The sequence below is a fragment of the Penicillium coprophilum genome (assembly GCF_028826855.1).
Source record: "Penicillium coprophilum strain IBT 35676 chromosome Unknown utg000002l_segment0_segment1, whole genome shotgun sequence".
NCBI lineage: Eukaryota > Fungi > Ascomycota > Eurotiomycetes > Eurotiales > Aspergillaceae > Penicillium > Penicillium coprophilum.
The window spans coordinates 4,975,494-5,002,355 of NW_026622722.1; the positions used below are offsets into that span (position 1 = coordinate 4,975,494).

Consider the following 26,862-nt stretch of genomic DNA (forward strand, 5'->3'; position numbering starts at 1 on the left):
GTGAGGTAATCAACGCAGAGCCACATTCACTGGAGCACCCGCACCATGGAATCCAGGGAAGAATGCTTCACTAGTGTCTCTAGGCGCACAGCACCACCAAGACCTTGAGCTTGCAACTCACAGAGCAGCAGGGCCATGTGTACCAGATCTCCTCCCGCCTCAAAGAAGTCTACCTTGTCATCATCAATCCGAGAATCAATGGGAAGGATGGTACGCCACGCCTGCTGCACCGCCGCCCGGACGTTGGAGTTCGGAGTCGGCAGAGGGCTCTTCTCAAGCAATTCGTCAACTGGGCGCTCTTCTCTTCTGTGTAGAGGGAGCAGAGCCGGCGACTCCCCCTTTTCGTAAACGGGCATCTTTTCCACTGGCAGGGCTGCCCACAAGCGCAGCAGACTGCCTAACTGCTCAATCAGCAACTCCGCCGCGAACGGCGTCATGACTGCCGATGAGGTGAGAAGATCTAGGTCAACGTAGCCATCGCCCGTGGGAGTCGACAACACTGAAACATCCGTGAGGTCGAGATCAGCGCCCATGAAACCAGGCTCATAGAGTGCGGTGGCATTGTCCTGGTCTAGCTGCAACGCACGGTCCGGCTCGATATTTTGATGCTGCACCACACTGCTGAAGTGAGACCAGCGCTGCCAGTCCGTGCAGTCACGTATGATTTGACGGAAGCCAAGGAACTCATGAGATAAGTTTGCTACCTGTTGCTGCTGCTGTGCTAAAAGAAGTTCGAGCACTGTTTGACGTGCATCCAAGCGTGCGCGAACTGGCACTACATTCAAACAAGGACCTACGACAGTGTCAATGCTAGCCAATGTCGCGGCAGAGCGATTCGCGATTGTGTGTCCGAAGACGACATCGGTAGAGTCAGTCAGGCGTGCTAGCAGCACCGCCCAAGCAGATTTGAGGACTGTGGCTGTCGTGATACCATACTGGGGGAGCGAAACCACTGGAACGTGGTGGCGGGTAACATGCAACACGCGCTCCGTGGCGTCGTCGCGCAGGCTGGGCTTGTTGTGCAAGACAAAGCGGGTCTCTGGTGAACCGGCTAAAAGTTTGCGCCAGTGTGAGCGTGCAGCAGTAAGATCTGCTGGAGTAGTGTCTTGGAGGAATCGCGTAAAGGAGGGAGTAAAACGCTGACTTTGGCCTTGGTAGGCACGCTGAAGGGACTCCCAGAGGGTTGGCAAAGACACACCGTCATATTGCGCGTGTGACAGGCGCATCAGCAGACGGTGTGATTGACCGTTTGGATGCACGGCTAGTACAAACCGTACATATGGCTCGGACAGCTGGAAATCGTTGGCGATGCCCTTATCGTACAAGCTTTGAGTGAAGGCAGCGAGGTCGGCGGTAGTCTCAACGTCGAAGCAGGGCTGCAACTTGTGCAGAACCACCTGCCAGAAGTGGCCTGCGTGAGGTGCGAAGACCGTACGGAGAATGTCAAAGTGCTGAACCAAGAAGTAACAGGCCTGACGGAGGCGTTCGATGTCAGGAGCACCCTGACCATCGAAATAAAACCAGTTCAGCATCCAGCGGGACTCGCTCAGATGGCCGACCAGTGCGACATCCTGGAAGTCCGTTGTATGCTGAATAGCAGCGATCGCGCCAGGAACAACACCTATCCGCGGTGCCAGAACCTCAGCCAGAGCCAGATCCAGCACGGGAGCTGTCGCAGTCGTCAACTTGGGCGCCAGTGGTGGCGTCTCGGTGCCCGGGGTGGGTGGCATTTGGGTACTTAGATAGGCGGCTAGATTTGCCAGAATTGGGTGATTGAAGAGATCGGCGACAGTTAAATTGAGTTGCGAATTGCGAGCGAGACTGGCCAATTTCATGGCAACAATGGAATCCCCACCGAGGCCAAAGAAGGTGTCATCGGCGCCAATAGTCGAGACGTCGACAGCGAGAGCTTCGGCCCAGAGACCAGCCAACCTGCGCTCCATTGGAGTCTCAAGCGGGCGCTTGATTACACCATCCTGGAGGGCATAGGCTTGCAGCTGGGCGTCCGACAAAGTGTTTATGGCACGGCCCAGCAGCTTGCGGCCTGTTTTGCCAGATGCATTTGTCGGGAGAAGTTGCAGAGGGATGAAAAGTGCCGGCAGCATGTAGGGCGGCAGCATCGCACGCAGCGCCGCTTGAAGTTTAATCAGTGTTTGTTGAAGCTCTGGCGTAAGGGCCCGCGCAATCGCTCCCAGCTCCCTGTCAGACACGGGGCCAGACTCCTGGTAAATATAAGCCACCAGAACCTTCTGGCCATTGCGACTGGCGAGGGTCACGCTGTCCACCATGGTGGAGTAGCCAGGCAGCAGAGTACGCATGTGGTGCTCGATCTCGCGCGGCTCGATGCGACGACCGTAAACCTTGACCTGAGTATCTGCGCGGCCGTGATATTCAATGGTACCGTCAGGGAAGTAGCGCGCAAGATCGCCAGTACGGTAGACAAGCGAGCATTCAGACCGAAGCTGCGGCTCAGTCATCCATGCAAGATCGCGACGGAAAGCGGCGTTACTGGCCTGCTCGTTTTTTTTGTATCCTCGGGACAGAATGGGACCCTCGATAAGCAGCTCGCCCACGCAGCCCAGCGGCGCTAAGCGATGCAGATTATCAGGCTCGGCGATCCACAGGCGACAACCGACAGGCAGACCGATGTTGGTACAGCGATCATCCGGCCGCTTGAAGGGACCGGCAGCACACCAGACTGAGGCTTCGCTGGGGCCATAGGCATTTATCAGGGTGGGCACGTGGCCAACCCAGGTGCGAAGATTTTCCTCTGTGGGACATTCACCGCTGAGAACGAGCGTCTTCAGCGATGGTACCATTGAAGGCTGGACAAGATTGGCGACAGTAGGTGTGAGACAGGCCCAATTGGCACCGAGGCGACCAATGGCACCTGCTATGTCGTTGAGTCGGTCCTGCTCTGAGATTATACAAACCGTCGCACCAAGAACCAACGGCGCGAAAATCTCGGCATAACTAATGTCGAAGGTGTACGCGGCATACTGCAGCACCCGCGAGTTGGGGGTAAGGTTTAGCGCTGAGCTGAAGGCGATGATGCTGGTATGGATAGCGCAGTGGTCAATCACCACCGATTTGGGTTTACCGGTACTCCCTGAGGTGAAGGTCAGGTAGGCTGGCGATGTGGCGTCAACGACCGGTAGCGGTTGGACAGTTGTGGGACTGCTAGGCAGCTTGCACGCCGTGGTGGAATCCACGACTAGCACATGGTCCACTGCCAGCATCGCCCCTATGCCCGCATGAGGGGGTGCGGTAAGAATGTACTGCAATCTTGTGTCGATGGAAATCTCTTTGAGTCGTGCAGGCGGATGCTGGTGATCTAGATGAACGCAAACTCCGCCAGCCTTGAGCACGGCGAGAAGTGCCACAACAGCCCAGCAGGACTTGTCGAAAACCAAGCCGACTGAATCGCCATGGGGCAGATTGAGATCGACGAGGACTTGAGCGAACTGCGATGAGAGGTGGTCGAGCTCCCCGTAAGTGAGATGACCATCCCAAGCCTCAACGGCAGACCGATCCGGATAGGCGCGGGTTTGGGCACATATCTTATCATGCAGAGTGGAGGTAACCGGTTCCACGGGGGGTCCCATCCACCGGCGCAGCTGGGCCAAATCAGACGGCCCTGTCAGCGTCAGATCAGAAAGAGGAGTTTTGCATGGCAGTTGACATAGCTGTTGAAGCAGATGCTCAAAGTGCTTCAGAAGCCAGCTCATCTGGGCTTGGGCAATGCGGGCGTCGTCATATTTTACTTCGACATTCAGATCGGCGTTCGTGCCCAGCTGGCATTCCACGATCAATGGATAAGTGAGAAAGTTTAAGTCAGCATCTGTGATAGCCTCAAGGCCGAGATCCGCAGCGGGAGCGTCGAGAGGAGGCTGAACAAAGAAGAGATGACCGACGTCGATCGACTCTGAGGCAGGCAGCAGCCGACGGATATGCTGAAGCCCGACTTGCTCGAAGGGTGTCATGGCCCGGGCCTGATCATGAATGCGACGCAGGAAGGTGTCGATGTCTTCGTCTTTGATAAGCCGAACGCGCACTGGGACAGTTGCGATGGTCGGGCCCATCATGTCGGCCACGCCCCGGAGAGGCACCGTGCGGCCCGATAGCACATGGCCGAAAATGACATCTTCAGAGAGCGTGTAGCGCTGCAACAGGAGGGCCCATGCGGCTTTGAGAATGGTAGGGGCGCTGAAGGGGAAGGAAGAGGTAGAAGAGCGAAGTGGAAGGGAAATTGCGTAAGACTGCGAGCGATTGGGACGAGGAATTAGGGATGACGCCGTTGCAGCAAGGGGAGGAGGGGGGAATGGAGCGGGCAGATCACCATCCAGCTGCGTACGCCAGAAGCTATCACGCGCGGTAGCATCAACGCTGTTGAGGTAGTGAATAAACTTGTTGTAAGGAACTACGGGCGGCAAGGCTGCTAGGCCATGGCGATAAATGGCCTCGGCTTCGTCAAACATGGCTGCTTCACTCCAGCCGTCATATACGGCATGATGAGCTGTGTGCACAAGAGAGGGTCGTGGATCCTGGGTGGTGCCGGGAAGGAGGGCAAAGCGCATTAGTGCCTGGCCGTGGTGCATGGGTGTCATTTTATCGGCGGCGAGATACGCCTCCACTGAGTCGCCCAACTGCCACGCTTCGACTTCGTGCATTACTACCTGGAAGGATTGGGTGGCAATACTGGAGTAGATGATGCGCGTGCGCATGATGGTCTGACGGCGGGCCAGAAGCTCCCATGCCTGTTGGTATCTGTCGACATCCAGATTGAGAGGTAACCGGTAGACGGCACGCGAGACGTATGCGGTTTCGTCACGCGCCGTAAGTGCCATCAACGCCTCCTGAGATGGAGTGCATGGATAGATGTCCTCAATTGCATCGTCCAGGACCGCACATTGAGCCATCGCCTGAGTCATCACGTCGGAGAGGTGATTGGGGGGCACGAGGCTGAAGGGCACTGGCGCCGTGCTTTCTAGCGCCTGCATATCAGAAGCGCAATCCATCGCTGCGGCCATAGCGCCTAGCGTCGGGAAGTCCATAATATCGGCAACACTGAGCGGCAGGCCTGCCTTGGTGGCCGCGGCCACGGCCTTCATGGCAGCAATGGAGTCTCCACCTAGGTGGAAGAAGTGGTCCTCCACACCAGGAGCACCGACGCCCAACACATGGGCCCAAATGCCCGCCAACGCCTTCTCCATAGTTGTGGTGGGCGCCGTCTTTGCCACCTGCGTGAGGGCATATGCGCCCAGCTGCTCGGGCGTGAGCCCGTTACCTACCATGCGCAAGCTCTTGCGTTCTAACTTGCGCGACGGTGACAGTGGCATGTGTGAGACGGGGATGAAAAGTTGCGGCACCATATGGCGAGGCAGGTCCACCAACAGGCGGGCTTGCAACGCAAGGAAGCGTTCCGGCCGTCCATCCCCCAGCGGTAGCAAGAGATTCTCAACATCTTCTGAGACGGCATCGCTTTCACAAATGAATGCAGTTAGGATCTTGAGCCCGCTCCGCGTAGTGGGACTTAGAACCTCAACAGCCACCTGTTGGGAATCGTTCGTGAATGCGCCGCGGATGCGATGCTCGATTTCGCCTAGCTCGATACGCTGACCATGTAATTTGACCTGGGTATCTTTACGGCCGATAAACTTGATGGTACCATCGGAATTGTATTTGACCAGATCGCCAGTGCGGTAGATGCGTCCACACTGGTAGGATTCGGGCCACCAGGTTGGTGCGGAGATGAAAGCGGCTGCCGTTTTGGCCGGCTCGTTCAGATAGCCTCGGGCAACGATGGGTCCCTCAATCAGAAGTTCGCCGGCGGCGCCGATGGATACTAGCCGATCCACGTTTCCGGGATCGACGATCCAGGTGGTGCAACCCAGGCCGCGCCCAATGTTACTGGGGTCACGGAGCGTGGCAGTGTTCACGTTGCAAGTAGATGAGACACAGCATTCACTCGGCCCATAAGTGTTGATGATTTGTACCGCACCAGCCCAGCGCTGGATAACCTCTTTCGTGAGAGATTCGCCGCTCAGAGCCAGCGTCTTTAGCGATGGAATGCTGCTAGGAAGCAGCAGGTTGGCGACGGTGGGAGTAAGTTCTGTCCAGGTTACCTGGTATCGGGCCATCGCATCGGCCAGAGAATTCATACGCTCTGTCTCACTGGGCACACATACACAGGCTCCCAGCATCAGAGAGCCTATAATTTCCTCGAAGCAGACATCGAAGGTGTAGGCGGCAAACTGGAAGGTGCGTGTGCCTGGGCCGATGCCCATGGCAGCACAGTGAGCCCGTAAGCCGGTGACAAGGGAGCGGTGCTCCAGGATGCTACCCTTGGGCTTACCAGTACTACCTGAGGTATAGACCACGAAAGCAGCGTTGTCTGGCCGGACGCGGAGTCCTGGAGGCGCCGATGGGGGTAGCATCTGTAGGTATGCACCATCAACTGGGAGCACGCCCTTGGGAGGAAGCAGTGTCGAAAGCATGGTTGAGGATCCTGGATCGCAAAGGACCAAACTGGCATCTAGGTCGTCTAGTAGCAGCTGGATACGACTGCTGGGATGCTCTGGGTTGAGCATGCAGCCCACTCCTCCGACCTTCATGACGGCAAACATGGCGACAATGGTCCATGAGCATTTGTTGAAGCAAAGAGGGATGTTCATCTCTGGCTCAACGCCGCGTGCGAGCAACTCATTTGCCAGCCGATCCACCAGAACATTTAGTTCACGATAGGTGAGCTTGACATCGAACGAGGAGACGGCTGGCGCATCAGGTTGCAGACGTACCTGCTCCTCAAACTGCTCGTGAACGGACGAATCAATGAAAGATGGGCGATCAGCGTTCCAAGAAAGAATCTGGTCTAAATCCTCGTTGCTGATAGGACCTACCGGGTCCATAGAATCATCCGCGGTGTCCTCGGTGGTGGTGACCAGCACAGCTTGGAATCGCTGAATGGTGCGCGCATATTGCTTGAGTATCATGTCCATCTCGCTTACCGAGATGAGGCAACTATCGAATTGTGCCTTGATCTCCACGCAGCCTTCTCGCAGGTTACATTCCACTGTCAGGGGGTACGGGTCGGCCTGTTGGCTCTCCAATGTGACAGGTGTCAGACCCAAGAAGTCGGACTCATCCATCGGCGCGCTTCCAGGCTGAATGAGGAGCAAATTCTGGAATTCGACAGCCTCACGAGCCTGCTCACCCATGCGTCGGATGATTTGCAGCCCAGTATGCTCAAAGGGAATCATGTCGATGGACTGCATATGCACGGCCCGGAGAAAATGAGCCGGCGACTGGCCCTCGCGAACATGGACGTGGATGGGGACTGTGGCAATTGTCGGACCCAGCACCTGGTTGATTCCGGCCAAAGCGGCGTTTCGACCGGACAGCGTAGCTCCGAAGCTCACATGCTCCGAGTCTGTCAGATGCGACAGCACAACCGCCCAGGCTGCACGCAGCACAGTCGGGAGCGTGATGTCAGACGGGTTGCGGGTCACAGGAACCAGGTGCGTCTGGACCTGATTTGGAGACACCTGGTAACTGCGCGTGGGCAGGAGTGGGAAGGTTGCAGCCGGAGTTGCACACTGCGCTGTCCAGAATTCAGTGGCCGAGGCCGGACTGATGCTTTGTATATAGTCAATGAACCGATTGTAGGGGACTTCAGGCAACGCAATCTCTTCGTTATATTCCGCAGAGACCTGCTTGGCCAAGATGGACATGGTCAGACCGTCGTAGACTGCGTGGTGCGCAGTCCAGACAAAGTATCGGAGGCCTGAACCCTCCAAGACCGTGAAGCGCGCCAGGGGCCGGCCGTAGGTCATGGACTCGGCCGCGTCTTGGGCCAGGAATGTTGTCAGATCAGATCCCGTTCCCCACACAATGGGGTTCCGCAGCAATATCTGGAAGGCACCGTCAGCAGTGGCAATGATCCGGGTGCGCAGAATGGTGCTGCGGGCGACGACTGCTGCCCAGGATGCCTGGAAACGCGACATGTCGACATTTTTTGGCAATTGAAAAACTTCCTGGACCACGTAGGCCGTGGGATCTTGGCTGGTCAAAACCATAAGTCCCTCCTGGAGCGGCGTACAGGGGTATATATCCTCGATTGCCGTGGGGTCGACCTGGCACTTCTGCGCGGCTTCAGAGATGAGAAGCGCAGAATCTTGTGCATTAGGGAGCAGAGAGAACGGCTTCAACGGTCGATCTTCATGCGGAGCCAGAAGGCGCAATTCTTGAGCCATACCGGCCAAAGTGGGGTGCTGGAAGATTCCATTCATCGTCAGTGCCAAACCTTGATTTCTGGCAGCGGCGATGATACGCATGGCTCCAATAGAATCTCCTCCCAACCGGAAGAAAGTGTCAGTAGGACGAAGAGCACTACGATCTGGCAGACCCAAGACCTCTGCCCAGAGATCGCGGAGGAGCAGCTCGTTGGCCGTGAAGTGGGCGGTCGTCTTTGCAGAAACAAGACGGTAGGACTCCAGCTCCGACTGCGAGAGGCCAGCTACCAACCGATCCAAGGCCCCGCGGTGGACATTGTGATCCGCCGTCAGAGCCAGGCCGTTAAGTGGGAAGACAAAAGCGGGCGGCACAGCCTCAGGCGCATGTTCCTTGAGCGATGATATCAACGACATGAACTGTTGTCGCTTCACGTCTGACATCACCAGCATGGCTGGGTTCGCCTGAATCTTTTGGTCACACTCGACATGGAACATAGCTACTTCTTCAATGGATCCACGGCGGAGGATGGAAAGTACCGCGTGCTGTGTAATTGGGAGAGTTGATTGCACCTGCTGTTCAAGGAGGGCTAGACTCGACGAGGTTTCGCTGGTGAGCCCGAGATGCTGCACTAAGGACAGCTGGTGCTCTGATGTCCATCGGCCGAGGTCACCTGTACGGCATAAGGGAGTGCCAGGTAGCCACGGGGCATCCAGAAGTCGATCTTTGCGGCCCCGGAGATAGCCCCGGGGCACCACTGGACCGTCGACCAGAACCTCTCCAACACAATCCGCCGACGCCAGTGCTGCAGGATTGAACGGGCAGCGGATCCACATCCGCCCGAGATTCGACGCAGGAAGGAGCTGCAGAGTCACACTGCCAGCTGGAGAGCCAGAGAGCGATAGCCAAATCGGCGGTTGAATCAATTCGTGTGGATCAATTAACCTGATGTCGCACCATTTTGCGAGCAAAGCAGGGGAAATCTCTTCCTCAGCCACCAGCAGAGTCTGCAGAGATGGCACTTGAGCCGGATAGGTTAGAGCGGCCTCAGTGGAAGTTGTAATGGCCCAATTGGACTGGGAGCTGCAGATGGCCTCAGAAAAGCTGGCACCCTCTGCGGGAACGATGATTGTACTGCCGTTGATCAAGGAATACAGCGTCTCAACTATGTATAAAGGCGAGGTTGCAGCGCTGAACTGCAGCACCCGAGCATCGGCGCCGAGCCCAGCCACTGGTCCTAGCAGTGAGGCGACAGTACTGACCGTGCGATGCGTCAGAAGTGCCCAGTCTGCGCCGTCTTGAATGGCTACCGCTACTGTATCAGGAGACAAGCAGTTCGGCGGCGCGAAGACCGCGGACGCATCGTCCCAAACGGCCATCGCACCCGCATCTACAATTACCGGAATGAGAGATGCCTCATCGAAATCGGTAGCATGCTCCATGCCACACAAGACTACACTGGCTCGCGCAGCCGAAAACGTCTCCTGTCGACTGTCGGAGCTGGCCAGCGGGTCCAGGAAGAGCGAGGTCGCGCCCACCTTGAGGACAGCCAGCATAGCCACTAGAGCCCAGGCCGAGCGCGCGAAGCTGAGAAGAACTGTGTCTCCCGGTTGCACGGCCAGACCCTGCAAGTCACTGGCCAGAGCACTTGTCATACGATCAAGTTCGTGATACGTGAGTTTGACCTGGCCATCTGTGGATTGCACCGCGATAGACATGGGATGCTGCTCTCTGTGTTTGACGATGAGCTCCAACACTGTAGCTTCAACAGCCGTTGGTGTAGGTTCGGGGGACAGCTCTGGCAAAGTACTTATTCCCGGGTAGGTCATATTCAAGTTCGATAGAAGCTGGTCCGAGCTGGTGGTGATGGCGAGCAGCACGTTGGTGAAATTCTGCAGCAGGCTGTCGGCCTGAGTTCTATTAAGCATGGATGTGCGGTAGCTGAGATGAATCTCCACGCCCAAGGCCAAGCCAGTGGTAATGTTGAGATCGACATCATACTGCAGAGCAGCGGTTAGCACAATGTGGAAGGAGAGGGTGACGCCAAGACTAGATCAACTTACCTCTGTTGGATCAACTTGATCGACAATCTGGAACTCTACTTGTGGCGTTGGACCATCCACCGGCTCGCGCTGGAGTGAGAGAATGGTGTTGAACAAAGCTGCCTCACTTTTACCCAAGGCGTGCTGGATCGAGGCTAAAGAAGTCTGCTGATGGGGCAGACTATCCATGTAATCGGACCGGACTGCCTGAAGCAGGTCGCGCACTGACACTGCATCGCCGACATGCAGTCGGCATACCAGGAGGTTGATAAATGGCCCAATGGCGTCATAGATGCCCTCCATTGGAATATCGCGACCAGAGGCCATGTATCCGAAGCAGACATCTGATCTGCCTGTGTATGCACGCAGAACGAGACCCCAAGCCGCCTGGAACAAATTGCTGAGTGTGAGGTCCTCGGACTCACAGAATCTTTGGAGTTGGCCATCTGCGTCGATGTGAATAGTCTGTGACTGGAAAGCAGCCGCGGGCAACTCAGTGGGCTGCAAGTTAGGGAAGTGGCAGGGCTCCAGATCAGCCAGCCGTGCGGTCCAGTACGCCAGGGCATCTTCTGGTGACCGCGAGGCAATGTAGGCCATGTAGTCTCTATAGAGCGGACCGGGAGTGGTAGGAAGGGTGTTCTCATAAGCCGAAATGAAATCACGGACGAGGAGTGCCATGGAGGTACCATCGATAAGCGCGTGGCTTACCTCCAGTTGGCAGTAAATTACCCCAGAGGCTTCACAGATGGTCAGTCGATGTGCGGGGACTGGCTGGTGGTAGTCTGGGGCGGCCTGTCGCCGAATGAATGGTACCACATCGCCATCAGTGCCTTGATAGACAAGTCGCTGAACCTGCGGTGCGTGGGAGCGAAGTACCAGTTGGTCGTAACCCCCAGCACCGTTCAGTGACTCGATGAAGACGGTGCGAAGCAGGGGATGGCGATCCACAGTGCGTTGCCAGGCCTGCAGCAGGCGTGGCACATCCACGGGGCTAATACCAGCACGCGGAACAATCTCAAAGAGCTGGCGCACCTCGTAAGTTCCAGGTTCACGAGCTTGACTGATGAGAATGCCTTGCTGAATTGGCGAACAAGGATATATGTCTTCGATCGCAGACTGTGAGAGGCCAATGTTGGGAAGAGTCGTCGTGGTCAGCGTCGTCAGGTCTTGGTAATCGATTTGTAGGAGTGGGAAATCGCTGATGGAGTATTCGACGTCACTAGCCGCGAGCTCGGTCAACGCAGAAGAAAGAGTCGTCTTGTACCTCTGCACCCATTGTCGGATTCGATCCTGATGGTGGATGCTGCTGTTGAAGAAGAACGAGACGGTGAGACGTCCCCGGGAGACGGCAGCACCGATATCGAAGACAGCGAGCCGGCCCATCGTATCCCCGATATTTTTGATGATATCACCTGCTAGTAGCGGCTCTTCCTGTAATAGAGCCTCCTCGCGCTCGGTATGCTGTGACTGACCTAGGTAATTAAAGCATATCTCCATAATGCGGTGATGTGCGAATTTCTCGCGGCTGTCAGCATTGAAATGGCGACGAGTGTTGTACGCAAAGCCATTGTCCTTGAAAGCGCGACGCGCATCCTTAGTGCGCTTGACTGTATGCTTGATGCTCTCATGATGGCGCACGCGCCGGTAGATGGGGCAGAAAGTAGTGAACCACCCGACTGTTTCGGAGATATCAATTGAAGGTTCCCACGGTTCTCGACCGTGGCTTTCGCTGAAGATAGCAGGCATTGTGCGATCGGGGAACGACTCCACGAATGATTGCTGTAGGGCAGCAATAAGCAAGTCGATCGGCTCAGTGCGGAGCGCCGTGTTGGCAGTGGTCAGCAGGAGAGCAGTAGTTGCTGCATCAAGTGTGAACTGCAGCTCCTCACCACCCTCCCACGTCGGCAGCCGCTTCAAGCCCCAGTATTCCAAGTTCGGCGCAGGGAGGGCAATTGGCAGGTCAGATGAGGTCGTTAGGCGTTCAGAATACTGACGCTGTTCCTGGACCCAGTTTTGATACGGCATTCTGGATGGGCTCTGAGAGCCAGGGGAGAGTAGCAGCAACTCCAATTGGCTTAGAATAATGTGCCATGATACTACATCGACGACCAGGTGGTGTGCGATGAATGATATAAATTGTCCATGCCGGTCTGGCAGCATGAAATTGTCGACCACGAAGATTGGACCATGCTCGATATTGATACGGCGCTGAGAAGCCCTAACAATCTCCATCATCGCCGCACGATTGGCCACTTGGTGGCTGACCACCGGGGCTGAATCGTGGGCTGGGCTCTGCACCAGCTGAACCCATTGACCATCAGCCTGCTGGCTGAATCGGGCTCGCAGCATCGCATGGCTGACCACCAGCTGCGTAATAGCCCGAGAGAGATCTGAGTGCGAAATAGAACGTGTCGCACGCATCAAAACACTTTGGTTGTAGTGGTGATTCTGCTCCCCCTCACCCCGAGCCACCTCTTCGAAGTACAATTGTTGGATTGGAGACAGTTCAAAGGGCACATCATACTGCTCCTCGCGAAGCACAGCACATTGCGTGGCGGTGATGGCGCGGGCGGTAACGGCGGCGAGAGACTTCGCTTGTAAAATATCCTGAACGCTAAGCTCGATATCGTTTGCGCGGCAGCGTGAGACAACCTGCATGGCCGTGATCGAGTCTCCGCCCAGACTAAGGAAGGAACGATTCATACCTATGGATTCGACGGGCAAGTTGAGAACATGGCTCCAAACCTTCGCCATCTGCTTCTCCAGCTCCGTTGTTGGTAGACACACAGTTGGCGCTGTAATGTTCACTACAGTGCGGTAGGTCCCATCGGACATGTTGGCCACCCAGCGCGAGATTGGCATCCGGTTGACCTTGCGAGATGCTGTCAATGGAATAGTGTCCAGGACAAGCCAGATATTTGGGACCATGTAGGGTGGCAGCGCTGTGCCTAGCTCTTCCTGCACCTGCTCGATCTGCGGCTGTGCTTGGGGCCGGAGAGCGTCAGGAATAAGCGCAACGCGATCTCCCTCAATCGCAACGGGTTGCAAATCTCTCAGCGCGATCACAGCCACTAGTTTGCCCTGACAGGGACCAGTTTTGGGCAACATGACCATGCCGGCTTCAACCTGAGAACGGGAGCGCAGGTGGAACTCAATCTCGCCCAGTTCAATGCGCTGGCCATGGTGTTTGACCTGACTGTCTTTCCGTCCAGCGATGTTGAGTGTGCCATCCGCGTTGTATCGCACCAAGTCGCCGGTGCAGTAGAACTTGTATTGTGGTTCTTCCTTACCGTGGAGCCAGGCCGGATTCTCAATAAACGCGGCCGTTGTCTTATCTGGCTCATTGAGATAGCCACGCGAGACAATAGGACCTTCAATGAGTAGCTCTCCCACACAACCAATGGGAGCCAATCGGTTATGGTCCTGGGTATCCACCACCCAGTACCGACAACCAACTCCACGGCCGATGTTTGCTGGCGATACGGTGGCGCTCGGGTTGGCATGCGAGGCCCAGATAGTGCATTCTGCTGGCCCATACGAGTCGATCAAATTAACCTGGCTCCCCCATTGATCTACCAAGCTCTGTGAGACTGCTTCTCCTCCTAAAACGAGTGTTTGCAGGTCGGGCACGTCGTGGGGATCGAGCAAGGCCGCCACCGTGGGCGCCATGAATGTCCAGGTGATTCGCATGCGGTTGATGGTGGCCGCCAGATCGTTAATGCGGTCGTGCTCTGTTGGAATGCAGAGTGTACTGCCTTTCATGAGCGTGATAAAGACCTCTCCCATGCTGACATCGAAACTGAACGAGGCAAACTGCAGCACACGTTGATCGGAGCCAGTGAAACCAAGGCCCTCACCATGCTGGATAGCCACAGTACACACACTATTGTGCTGCACTATGATACCCTTGGGCTTTCCACTACTACCAGAGGTGAAAATGACGAAAATCGGATTTGTAGGCTGAATGGATGGTAGTGACAGAAACGTTTCTGTGGGCTCTAACAGGTCAGTGATCAGGGCTTCACTGATAGTAACCACTGTGGTGTTCACTGAAGTAAATAGTCCAGCGAGCTCCGGCGAGGCCAACACCACCGATGAGGCTGTGTCCGCAATCACTCCCTCCAAACGTGAGATGGGATGATCCGGATTCAGCATCACGCAGCCTCCGCCGCATTTCACTACCGCCAGCATGGTGACAATTGTCCACCGGGACTTTTCGAAGCACAGTGGTACAAGTGACTCTGGCTGAATTGAGAAGTTGGCCGAAAGCCAGTGGGCCAGTTGCGATGATTTTTGTTCGAGCTCGCCGTAGTTGAGCGATCCATCCCATGCGTCGATGGCAGTATGATCCGGCCGAAGCTGGGCCTGCTTGGCGATCTCATCATGCACACACTTATTTTCAGATTTGGGGGGAACCTCATTCCATTCCCATATTTGTTGTTCATCTTCGCGACTGAATACGTCAATATCCCGGAGAAGACGACTGGGTTCCAGCTGTGTGAGTTGGCCGAGGACGTGTTCGAAATGACCAAGAAGGCGCTGTGTCTGATCTTTACACAGGACAGCATCGTCGAAGCGAGCTTCGAGATGCACCTGTTTGTCTGCCAGATTGCACTCAACTACCAATGCATACGGATCAAAGCGGGTCATATCAGTGGGAACTTTGACCAACTCGGTGAGCCCCTTCGCCTCGTTCGTCTGAGGCTGCACGACAAACAAATTGGTAAATTCCGTGGCCGCGGCCGCGGCCGGACTAATTCGACGTATCATTTGCAATCCTGCATGCTGGTGACGCATCATCTCGATATTCTGGTCCTGCTGCTGCTGCAAGAATGTCTGGACCGGCATTTCGCCATCCAGATGGACATTGATGGGCAGTGTCGTAATAGTTGGACCCACCACGTGCTCAATGCCTGGAACTGGCACATCTCTACCAGACAGAGTCAGACCATACAATACATCTTCCGCGTCCATATAACGCGCGAGCACAATAGACCACGCCGCCCGCAGCAGGATGGCGAGGGTTAAATTTGATCCTTGCGGAACAGCAGCCGAGATTGTGCGGTAGCAGGTTACCTTGGCAGCCGGCCGATAAGCTGCTGAGGGCAAGCGAGGGAAAGTAGCCGGAGGCTCTTTGGGCACAAGTGATGCCCAGAAAATGCGGGAAGCATTCTGGTCGGAGTTCTGGATGAATTGGACGAATTGGGCATAAGATGGAGTTATGGTGGGTAATAAATCTTGTGTGTAAAGCTGCGCCAGTTGATCTAACAGCAGTTCAACGGTCCAGCCGTCAAACAAGGCATGATGTGAAGTCCAGATAAAAACTGTAGACTCTCCCTCCGAAATGAGTGCGTAATGACTCAGTGGCGCACCTGCAACCACCGACAGCGCCTGAATACGCGCCAGGTAATCGCTGCTAGATGGCGCTTTCTCCCACTGTATGCAGGAGGCGGACGGGGTCAAGACCACCTGATGCGAGGTCGCATCGATGGTGACCAACCGTGTGCGCAGAATGGGATGGGTATTGACGAGCACCTGCCAGGCCTTCTGGAAGCGTGCCACATCGAAACCGGCGGGCAAGCGGAAGGCTGTGGGGGCAACATATGCACCATTGTGGGTTGTTGACATGAGAAACACACCTTCTTGAAGAGGAGTAGCAGGATACACGTCTTCGATTGCGTCGCTCGAAACCGAGCACTGTCTGGCTGCATCGGCCAGCAAGCCTTCCCGCTGGATAGGATCATTCGGCAGCAAAGAGAAGGGAGCGTAAATGGCTGGCTCCACAACTTTAGGAAGTCCGACACACTCAGCCATGTCGAATAGTTCGGGATGCCCGAAAATGTCGGCCACGCTGAGCACGAAGCCGGCGTGCCTTGTGGCTGCCACCAGCTTCATAGCGCCAATGGAGTCTCCGCCCAAGCGGAAGAAACTATCGTGGCGACCCACGGACTCGGGGTCTTTGCGCAAAACCTTGGCCCAAAGGTCTCGCAAGCGCTGCTCTTGCGGACTCTGCGGTGCAGCTTTAGCACCTTGCGCTAGCGCATACATCTCCAACTGCTCGGCGGAGAGACATTGGACAGCGCGGCGCAAGGCAATGCGGTCGACCTTTCCTGAGATGGTCATGGGGATGTGGGAGATGGGAATGAACAGGCTGGGCACCATGTAGCTTGGAAGTGTCTCAGCCAGGTTCTTTTCCAAGGTGCGCAGCTGTTCGGTGACGTCGGAAGCCAAAGGCACGAGGAGCGGTCCTTTGTCCACAGACGGGGCATCGAGATAGAGGAATGCCACAAGCGTTTGTGTTGGCAGCTCGACGGAGTCAACAGTGATGTGTAGTGCTCCCGGCATGCTCGCGAGGATGGCGTGTTCAATCTCGCCTAGCTCCACCCGCTGCCCGCGGAGTTTGATTTGAGTGTCCTTGCGACCAATAAACCGCAGCTGTCCATCTGGGTAGTATCGTACCAGATCACTGGTTTTGTAGAAACGCCGTGGCTCCCCTGTTGCTTTCTTGGGCAGCCACATAGGGTCTTCCAAGTAGGCCCCTTCCGTCTTGGCGGGCTCGTTGAGATAGCCCCGTGTCACTAGGGGCCCTTCTATAATGAGCTCTCCAGTGCAACCCACAGGCATGAGTTTATTGGTGTTTTCTGGGTGCGTCACCCACAGCCGCGTACCGACGGCGTGGCCCAGATTTGCGGGATCACTGGCCGCGGTGAGCGGGTCGGTTCCCATACTGTAGATGGTGCACTCCGTTGGACCATAGACAATGCGAATGTCGATAGCCTCTGTCCACCGGGAAATGTCCTCTCGTGAGATGGCCTCCCCTCCCAGGATGACCTTGCGCAGGTTAGGCACCGTCTCGGGGGACAGCAGACTCAGCACGCGGGGAGTCAGGAATGCCCAGTTGACGCGTAGTCGATTGATGGCACCAGCGAGATCATCGACTCTGTCTTTCTCGTGGGGAATGCAGACCGTTCCACCACCTACAAGCGTGGTAAATGTGTCTGATACACTGGCGTCGAAAGCGTAGGCCGAAAATTGAAGAACGCGGGCAGACGGGTCGCATCCCCATTCAGTCCCGTGGGCGAGAATACTAGTGATCAGAGAGCGGTGCTCGAGTACAATGCCCTTAGGCTTGCCAGTACTGCCGGATGTGAAAGACACAAATGCCGGGTGGCAGGGCTGTGCCTGGGGCAACTGCGCATTCGGTTGCGGATCCGGCAGCTGGGCTAAGAAGGCTTCATCGATGATCACGATGTGATCAATGAGGCCCTCTACAACAGGTACGTGTTGCGCTGCCACGACCGCGATGTGTGATGCGCAATTCTCAACGATATCCTGAATTCGGGTTCGGGGATGGGCTGCACTCAATCCCACGCCAGCACTGCCGGACTTCATGATGGCTAACATGGTGACTGTAGCCAGTTTAGACTTCGCGAAGCAGTGAGGAATGAGTACCTCAGGACCCGCCCCGAGGTCAGCCAGGTGGTACGCCAGCTTCTCCGACAGATGGTTTAGCTCGGCGTAGGTGTATTCTCCGTCCCAAGCACAGACCGCCTGTGCGTCTGGCCGCTGCAATACCTGGGCGTAGAAGTACTCATGCACAACGCCGAGTGCAGCGACAGGTTCCGTATGGTTCCAACTGAAGATCTGGTGGCGATCTTGCTCGGTAAAAAGGTCGATTGCGGTGGGAGGAGACTGAGCATGCATGAGGACGCTCGAAATGGCACCCGCAAATGTGTTCGCCAGATTGGTCGCATCGCCATCCGATAGCAGCGAAGACCAGTAACCGATATCAATCTTGACAGTTTCTTTGCCAACATGAATGGCGACGGCAAGATCAAACTAGTATCTGTTAGCAGAGAAGTTGTGAACCACCATACAACCAACGCGAATGAACACTTACATCTGTTGGATCATCTTCTTCAAGGGGCCGGAACGATAGTGACTCTCCATACGGCTGGTCAGATACATCTCTTTGTACTGATACAATGCTGTTGAAAAGAGGCATGCCCGAAAGGTCCAAATTGTGCTGGATCTGGGCCAGTGACGTATGTTGATAAGGCAGAGCATCTAAATACTCATTTTGCATCGAAGCAACAGTGTCGAGGACAGTGTCTTGCTGAGCTAGCCGTACGCGGCACACCAACATGTTGATAAAAGCTCCCACCGCGTGCTCAATGCCCACAACTGGAACATCTCTGCCTGCGGCAATGTAACCAAAGCAGACATCTTCGGCTCCCGTGTAGGTATGCAAAACCAATGCCCAGGCTGTCTGCAGCACGTTTGCTAAAGTGAGTCCGTGGTTCTCGGAAAATCGAGACAGTGCAGAGGCATCTGTGAATGGCACCGGCACGGAACGGATCTGCTTGGGGCTGCCCTCTGCTGGATACAAGGGTACAATGGTCGGCTGCACACCGTCCAAATATTTTGTCCAGTATTTGAGTGATTTGCTGGCAGTCTCCGGCGCATGAATAAAATTGATGTAGTCGCTGAATAGTGCGGGCGGCGCCGAGAAGGAGTGGTCATCGAAGGCCTGCGAAAGTTCGTGGAGGATAACCTCAGTAGAGCCTCCGTCGACCAAGGCGTGGTTGATCTCTACTTTAACAAAGACATTATCACCAGCCGCACGGCAAATGGTCAAACGATGCTGAGGCTGCGCAGGCTGGTATGCTGGTAAAGGCAGGGCTTGAAGAAACTTGATAACAACGTCCTCATCGTGCTCGTCCAAGAGTTCGTGAATCTGAATGCAGGCCGGAGCTTGCTTAAGCACAATCTGTTGGAAACGACCAGCTGTGTCGACGAAGATCGTTCGAAGCATCTGGTGCCGATCTACCACTGTCTGCCAGGCCTTTTGCAGACGATCGACAGTGGTGAATGCATCTCGGGTGGACTCCACTCGCAGCACCCGGCGGACTTCGTAGGTGCCAGGGAACTTGACTTGACTAAGTAGAATGCCATCCTGCATGGGCGAGCAACCGTAGATATCCTCTACCTGGTTGCGACTGGCCAAGCCTGCCGCTTCTAGAAGAGTATTGTCCACGGTCGCGGCCGGTTGGGCCGGGTCAGAATTGGTCTTGTTGTCGGAATTCCCTTTTCCCTCTTGAGATGAGTCTGCAGGCGCCTGAGTTGCCCGTGCGGCTAATTCAATGATGTTAGGAGCGCGCAAGACATCTGGGACCGAAACAACCAGGTGCTGCTTACGGCAGCGGGCCACGATCTTCAAGGCAGTCAGGGAGTCACCGCCAAGGGCAATGAAAGATCGGTTAGTCTTGAGCTCTGCGGCAGGGATGCCCATTTCTTCTGCCCATATCTGCTGCATTTGCAATTCTACATTGGTCGAAAGACAAGTCTTCGGCGCATCATCACTCACACCGGCAATCTCGCGGTAGATCTCGTCGGGCATCTCATGCAGCCATTGTGTCATTGAAACGACGTGGACTTTGCCTGATGTTGTGAAGGGCAGTGCGGCCAGTACCACCCAGAAGGTTGGTACCATGTATGCAGGGAGATGTGCAGCCAGTTGTGCGGTTATTTCTGGCAATAAGAGACGCGCAAGCTGTGACTCCTCCACAGGTAAGCTATGGACACTGGTGTCACGCGGACCATTATAGGGGAAATCATGCAGCGATAGGATGCCAACCAGTCGACCTTGACAGGGACCTTCTTTAGGCAGCAAAACCAGGGAATGTCGGACGTGGGAATTTTCCGACAGTCGCTGTTCGATCTCGCCGAGCTCCAGGCGTTGTCCGTTGAGCTTAACTTGGCGATCTTTGCGGCCGATGAAGTTGATAGTACCATCACTGTTCTGGCGAACCAGGTCTCCTGTCTTATACAGCCGGAAAGCCGGCGGCGACCGGGGCAGGAGGGCAGAAAAGGCAGGAACCTCGTCTAAAAAGACTGCGGCTGTTTTGACAGGCTCATGAAGATAGCCCCGCGCAACAATGGGGCCCTGAATTACGAGTTCACCAACTGCACCGATGGGAACAAGTCGGTCATGATCGTCGGGATGCACCACCCAGCACAAAGCGCCGTATCCAACGCCAATGTTAGCTGGATCAGACGTGAGTGACAATGGCTCGTTGATGGTCGCTGCGACGGAGCATTCACTGGGACCATAACCTAAGGAAGTTGTTAGTGGAGAGTTCAATTCTGCTCAAAGGAAGAAAAATCACCGTTGATCAGATGCAACTTGTCGGCCCATGTTGTCACATCTACGCGCCCCAGACCTTCTCCACCAAGGGCGAGCGTCTTCAGGGTAGGCACCGAGGCCGGGTCAATCATACGCACCAAAGAGGGCGTCATGAATGTCCAGGAGATCTGGAGGTAATTGACAATGTGGGCAATCCCAAAGGCCGCCTGTTCATCGTCGCAGAAACAAATACAGGCGCCGGTAGTCAGCGTGGTAAATATTTCCAGCATGCTGACGTCGAATGTGTAAGGCGTCATTTGCAGCACCCGGCTGGAGGGGGAGGATTTGGCCGGCTTGCACGTGTTGTGCGGCGGCTGTTAGGAAGGACTCGTGTTCGACTACACATCCCTTGGGAGTACCGGTACTGCCTGAGGTAAAGATGATATAAAGGGCATTCTGCGGCGTAACAGTGACAACGGGGGCCTCCGTCGCCGTCGGTAGCTGTTCGAGGGCATCTTCGGAGACGGCCACAACAGGGAATTCGCTGTCCCAGAGACCAGCATACTGGACAGAGGTCAGCACTAACGGGGCTTGCAGCTGAGCGAGCAGTCCTCGTAAGCGCGTTTGTGGCTGTTTAGCATCCAGGTTGACGATGACGCCACCAGCCTTGACGACGGCAATCATGGTAACAATCGCCCACTTCGACTTCTCGAAGAATAATGGCACTGATATCTCCGGGCCGATTCCAAGCTGAACCAACTGCTGCGCCAGGCGATTTGAATACATTTGCAACTCGCCGTAGGTCATATGACCATCTGCTCCTTCGATAGCCATGGCGTCAGGTCGCGCCTGGGCTGTCTCATCCACGAGGTTGTGAAGACAGCGTGAGACCACAGCGGGCGCCGTTTGATTCCATTGGGAGACCTGCTGCAGCCCTTGTGGACTTATCATACTGACCTCGGCGATTGAGAGATCAGGTTGCCGAATAATTTCTCCCAGCACATGGCTCAGGGTCGTCGCGCAGTGATGGGCCTGTCCCGCGGGAAGCATATGGGTGGGAAATTGTAAAAAGATCCCCAGGTGATCGGGGGTTGCTGTCGCCTGGATGGCAATGTAATCTCCAGTCTGTTTTAAATAATTTAAAATCTTCTTTCACTGCAATTCTATCTGCTGACGCCGACTGGACTACCAAATTCCGACTTCAGATTGCACGCACCTCTTCCCACTCTGGGGCATTGCTGTCTGATAAAAGCACTGCGCTGTTGAATGCTGGATGGCCTTCCACAGCCGTCCGCTTCTGCAATTCGGAAAAGCTTGTCGCTGACGGCACCGCCATGCTCGTGTGCACCTGCTGTTCAGCTTCCGCCAAGGTCTGCTGTATTGTTCGTCCGCCGTCAATCACGGTTTCAGACAAGCCGACGTAGGGCACCCCGGCCACGTATCGAACAAACAGGACATTGACCGCCTCGGTGTCGGCGTACGCTGCGAGCACCAAAGACCAAGCGACGTTCAACACACTCATTGGCGTCAATCCGCGGGGCGTGCAGAAGGCTGTCAGGGCTGCAGACGAGATGTCGGACCGCAACTCCAGGGCAATTCGTGTATGGCGAACCCTGCCACCCACTGGTGGCACGGCCAGCTTTTCATCATCTAGAATAATTCCGTCAGTCAAAAGGGGAAACAGGGATGTACCTGTTTTGAGCTCAAATGGCAACTCAACATGGTCCAAGTCCATGGAAGGATGTTCGCCGTAGTCGCCCATGGTGAAGTAGAAGTGCTTTTTGTGTATGTAATAGTGATTAATACGGATCGTATAGGAGCCGTGCAGTGTGCGATGAAGGAATTTTAAAGTTGTTGGATGGGATAGGTAGTCCAACAACGAAGCTTCACTGACAGCGCGAGAGTGTAGGGCAGAATGACGGACGAGACTTGCGCAGTCAGAAAGTCTGGGAGATGCTAGCTCTTGAACAGATTACTACTTCGCGATATGCCCACGACCTTTTTGGCATTCACGATCCCATACTTTCGTGCAGGAACCGACCACAATCCACCAATCAGGTTGTGTGGGGGCTATCACACAACCTGGCAGTCACTAGAGGAGGCTTGCCTGAATCGGACAATGCCTTTCGCTCATCCGGAGTCTCGCTTGGCATCAGTAATACACTAGTCATAGGTACAATCTGTAGCCGTTAAGGGTTAGCCCAAGGGGCCACATAACTACCACGTTTCTGACTCTGGGCGCTGCAAGGGGCGGAAAAGCTGGATGGTGAGGTACAAGGTCACAGATACGGTTAGGTCGACGCTAGTTTTCGACTAAATTCTGACGTCTCACCTAGCGGCTGATCGTGCAGTAGTTAGGTGGAGCACGATCGTGCTTAGCTCACCGTGCAGCATGCACGGGCACAGGTAGATCTGCCATTCCCTGCTTACCCTCTTTGTGGCTTTGCTATCACGGTCAGGCCGGGAGTCAAGAGAAAGCAAGATGCGCCACATTTCGTGATGACAATCGTGCACAGTGCGCAAAACCCGAGGCGAGCACGACTGCCATTACTAGCGCCCGACAAGTATAAGCCCAGCTCGACGAATCCTCTGACCACTCAGCCCCTAGCTTATTTGCAACCGGCCAGCTTACCTTGGCCATTGGTGTCGAGGTAATCGTTCCACTATGCTGGCCCCATTGCTTGGTCGTTGCGGGCCCCCCACTCGCGCTAGCTGGGGCTATCTCTCTGTCCAGTCTTCGAGAGGGCAGCGGTTCTGCATGCATACCAATCGTGGGATAATAACCCAACTGCTAGGTCTTATTGACTCGACACAGCACATACAGCAGTATCTCGGCCAGTTTCACCCTCCGCAGTGCGAATCACTGGCCGTAATCGCTCTCGGGCCGGACTCACTCTCTCCGCCGCGAACCGCCGTGCGCGAGCAGCTCGAACAGCTTGCCGACTCACTAGCATTTCTACGCAGAGTCGGTCTGTTTCCTGTTGTCGTACATGGTGAGCTAGACCTGGATCTTCCGTCCATATCGAGAGCGGAGGGGCCCAACGATCAGCCGTATCGACTAGGTCGCATCCGCACGACGAACTACCAGCTCAGCGCGCTCCTGGAGCAGCAGGATGTTGAGACACAGCCCATCTCCTCTGGTATATTTACGGCCGTCTCTGAGTCTGACGGCACGATGTCCTACCATCAAGGCCATGTGACAGATATTGCCACCCAGGGAATCAAGTTCGCTATCCATAATGGCTATGTACCGGTCGTGGCAGCATTGGGCACTTCATCTGCAGAGTCTCGCACGTATGCGCTGGACGCCCATGATGCCGTTGCACAATTGGCGCGAGTACTGCAACCGTTGCGTAGTATTTTCCTCGTTCACGACGCCTCTCCCTCCTCCATGTCGGCACTCATCGCTAATTCTCCCGCGTTGCACGATCTAGCGCGCGAACTCAGGCCTCATGCCAGTATCATGCTTGGGGAGGCCACGGCCTTGCGCAGTATCATCTTCCCTGATCCTGCGGTCTGGACGGTACTGCGTAATCCACAGACCGTCCAGTCTGCCACCTCTCTCCGGGATTTTCCTTCACGAGAGGCCCTTCGCACCGCCCTTCAGCGTCACGTCATCTCCAATGGGGCCATCGACATCGATGCACTCCTAACGCAGCTTGAGACCAGAGACTTCATCGCTTACTTTGACCACGACCCGACCTCGTCAGCACCAGAACAGACAGTCAATAACCTCGCGCTCGTTTTCACACGAACATCGTTCCCATGGCAATTTGCTCCATCGCTGCCATCGGGGGATGCGGAGGCATATGCTCCACGCTCCATGGCCACATCCGTCGAACAGGATAGTATTATCGGAAACATATCAGAGCTCGCCCTGTTTTCCATCTTCCACTTGGATTGGCATAATGGCGTGGCTGAGCGATTCTGGGACCGCATTCGGGAGGACCACGTTTCGCTTTGGGGCTCCCTGGCGGAGACCGATCCAAGTCTATCGTGGTGGCTCACGCGATCATCCGGGCGTATTAAGCGACAGCTGGAGGAAAAGATTTACATGTGGTACGGGCCCGTCCCCTGACCGTGTAGAAGGCGGCTGGGCTGATCAACTTGGACTTTAATATTTCATGGTGGCTTAAGGGGTCGAGGTTGATATAGAGATATGTGCAAGCTCAGCTTAATGATAATACTTGATAATGATTCTGGTGAACGAGACACGTAGATAAGTCGTCGCATCTAAGCAAGAGCGCGTGTGTGATAAACTGGTTTTTGGAAACAAACGGTCGCGTTGCCATACTTGTTCTGCTATAGTGCACCGCCTTTTACGCACGTTCAGCTCAACACCTCACCCGTATTCCCTAGATGTTTGTTTTTTTTTGTTTTGTTTTTTTTATCTGCGCACGAGTTACTTTTTCTGAGCAGAAGGTGCAGAAAGAATCTCATTTATCAATCAGTATATAAAGCTGAATTATCAAGTGTTTTTTGATACTTGTAGATGGTGCAGTCACAGATACACCTGGGCACCTCACTGTGCCGATCGTATATATATTTAGAGACCCCCAATCGTGGTTGTAGCCACGAGATAGTAGGATACTTCAGCGAGTACCTTTTGGATAAGATGCAAATCTGAGAAACCACCTACATATCCAATAATATCAATTTTCAAGGTCAATGGCAATTCGAGTAAGATACATCCGTTAAAATGGCCCGTTTTCAAGGATCCAAGCTTCCCGTGCGGGCCGACCCCGAGGTCCCGAGCCCCGTTGTCTACTTTAAGTTCCAAGGCTAGTGTAAGACTGTTCTGACTACCTGAGGTCGTGAGCCCTAGTGTTATCTAACTTCATATTGAGTTTTTCAAACAACAGTACATTCATGACATCGAAGTTGATTGGATGGAAAGGTAGTGGAAGTTCAGTTTGGGGAGAGACTTTGAATCTTTGTTTTACCTCTCTGCGAGCGCCGCCCGGACTCCTCTCAACCGGTGAATTTGAAGTCTGGGGTTTCATTTTCATCTGGACACTCATAGCTAAGCATGAAGGCTGTATCTATATCTCTTAGCTATCCTTACTGAGTACATTTTTTTGTTCCCAAGCAGCCATCATATCAAACCAAACAGGCAATCTCGACGATCAACAAGATGGTCCCGGGCATTACCCAACCAAAGGTCCTTATATGAATATCCACACGTCACACGCTTGTTGCCCTTACATCCAATCGGGCATTATGTGCCACTAACAAACTCACTACCGCAACATGTCCGTTCTCACTCGCCAGATGCAATGCAGTGGCTCCGCATCGGTCCTGAACGTTCACGTCGATCATATTTGAGGCGAGTAAGAGCCGTACAGTGCCAATGTTGCCTTGTTGAGCAGCGATATGCAGCGGGGTCTGGCCGCTGGCGTTCTGAATATTGACACTGGCGCCACGTGAGAGCTCTCGATGAAGCATGCGGTCATGAGCAGAACAGCAGGGTGGACTACGATCTGGCGTTTTGGCCATAGGACTGAGATGGTGTGGTTGTGGCTGCGAAACTGCTGTGGGAGGATTGACTTGACTGGATGGTGAGGTAGGAGAGAGAGATGAAAGGAGTGCCGGGTCAGATTGAGTAGGCATGGGGCATTCGTCCTGTAAACAGTTAATCGATAAAGTCACTTCATCGGCGTCACAGAGCAAAGTACAAGTGAAAAAACGGAAGGGTAGGTCACTTTTTGAAGAGTAGAAGAGCAAGAGCAAGGGCCAAAGAAAAAGTTAAGAAGCAGGTGACATACAATGGAGAAAGTTTCGGGGTGAAAAGGAATATCGTCTGGCGGAGCACCGGGCAAGGCTATGTATAACTCCGACTCGGACGTAGGATCATCAGTGATAGCTGCCCAGCCTGCTGAGCGGACCAGGTTTTCATGGTACCACTTTGTATGAGGATAGGGCCAAATAGACTCTTTTTCGGCTTGCATCAGGCTGCCACGAAACTGGTGCATAGCCTCGGTTTTAGAAGGTTTCTGCCACGATGTTCTATCTATTTCAGTCATGAGCAAATAAGCAGGGGGTTGAATCTGATCACAGGCAGAATCAGACTGTGTGCATTGGATGAGCCATGGTCTACGTGCAGGACTTGAGCTGATATCTTGTGTATTGTGAAGAGGGAATGGGAAAAAGATGTATAGGGAGAGAATGTCCGATTTCGATGATGTCGCTCGCGGACACGGGACTTACTATTCGACCGGTGTGTCGAGTACTGAGTTGAACAGCAAAAAAAAGTATTTCTACGCAGCTACAAGGTATAACTTTAGCCATTTGAGTCACCCCAAGCGAGTCCATTGAGCAGTGGGAAGTTACCGCCCCCAACCTTTGGGGGCGAGGGCAAGGTTAAAGGCGCAATGGGAAGATCTAGCGACGGTTGGCTTGCCAAAAAAAAAAAAGTTCTAATCCCCATCTCAGGCTCGGAGAGATTTACCTGAGCATATTTTGCTG

At 54.7% G+C, this 26,862-nt stretch overlaps 3 protein-coding genes across 3 annotated transcripts; 1 reads left to right on the forward strand and 2 right to left on the reverse strand.

The window, feature by feature from the left end:
- Positions 1-26: 26 nt before the first annotated feature.
- N7500_003945 (AMP-dependent synthetase/ligase) lies at positions 27-22,159 on the reverse strand (the record flags this gene model as incomplete). The annotated part of the gene is made up of 6 exons (XM_056675091.1): positions 27-10,229; positions 10,293-18,110; positions 18,172-20,387; positions 20,441-20,750; positions 20,800-21,522; positions 21,614-22,159. The coding sequence occupies 6 exons, from the start codon at positions 22,157-22,159 to the stop codon at positions 27-29; spliced, it is 21,816 nt and encodes a 7,271-aa protein (XP_056535616.1).
- Positions 22,160-23,062: 903 nt separating this feature from the next.
- Positions 23,063-24,475, forward strand: N7500_003946 (Aspartate/glutamate/uridylate kinase; the record flags this gene model as incomplete). Its single annotated transcript, XM_056675092.1, has 1 exon — positions 23,063-24,475. One exon carries the CDS (start codon positions 23,063-23,065, stop codon positions 24,473-24,475), a length of 1,413 nt encoding a protein of 470 aa, XP_056535617.1.
- A 1,106-nt stretch (positions 24,476-25,581) lies between these two features.
- On the reverse strand, positions 25,582-26,420 carry N7500_003947 (ankyrin repeat domain-containing protein; the record flags this gene model as incomplete). The annotated part of the gene is made up of 2 exons (XM_056675093.1): positions 25,582-26,019; positions 26,163-26,420. The coding sequence occupies 2 exons, from the start codon at positions 26,418-26,420 to the stop codon at positions 25,582-25,584; spliced, it is 696 nt and encodes a 231-aa protein (XP_056535618.1).
- Positions 26,421-26,862: the final 442 nt, after the last annotated feature.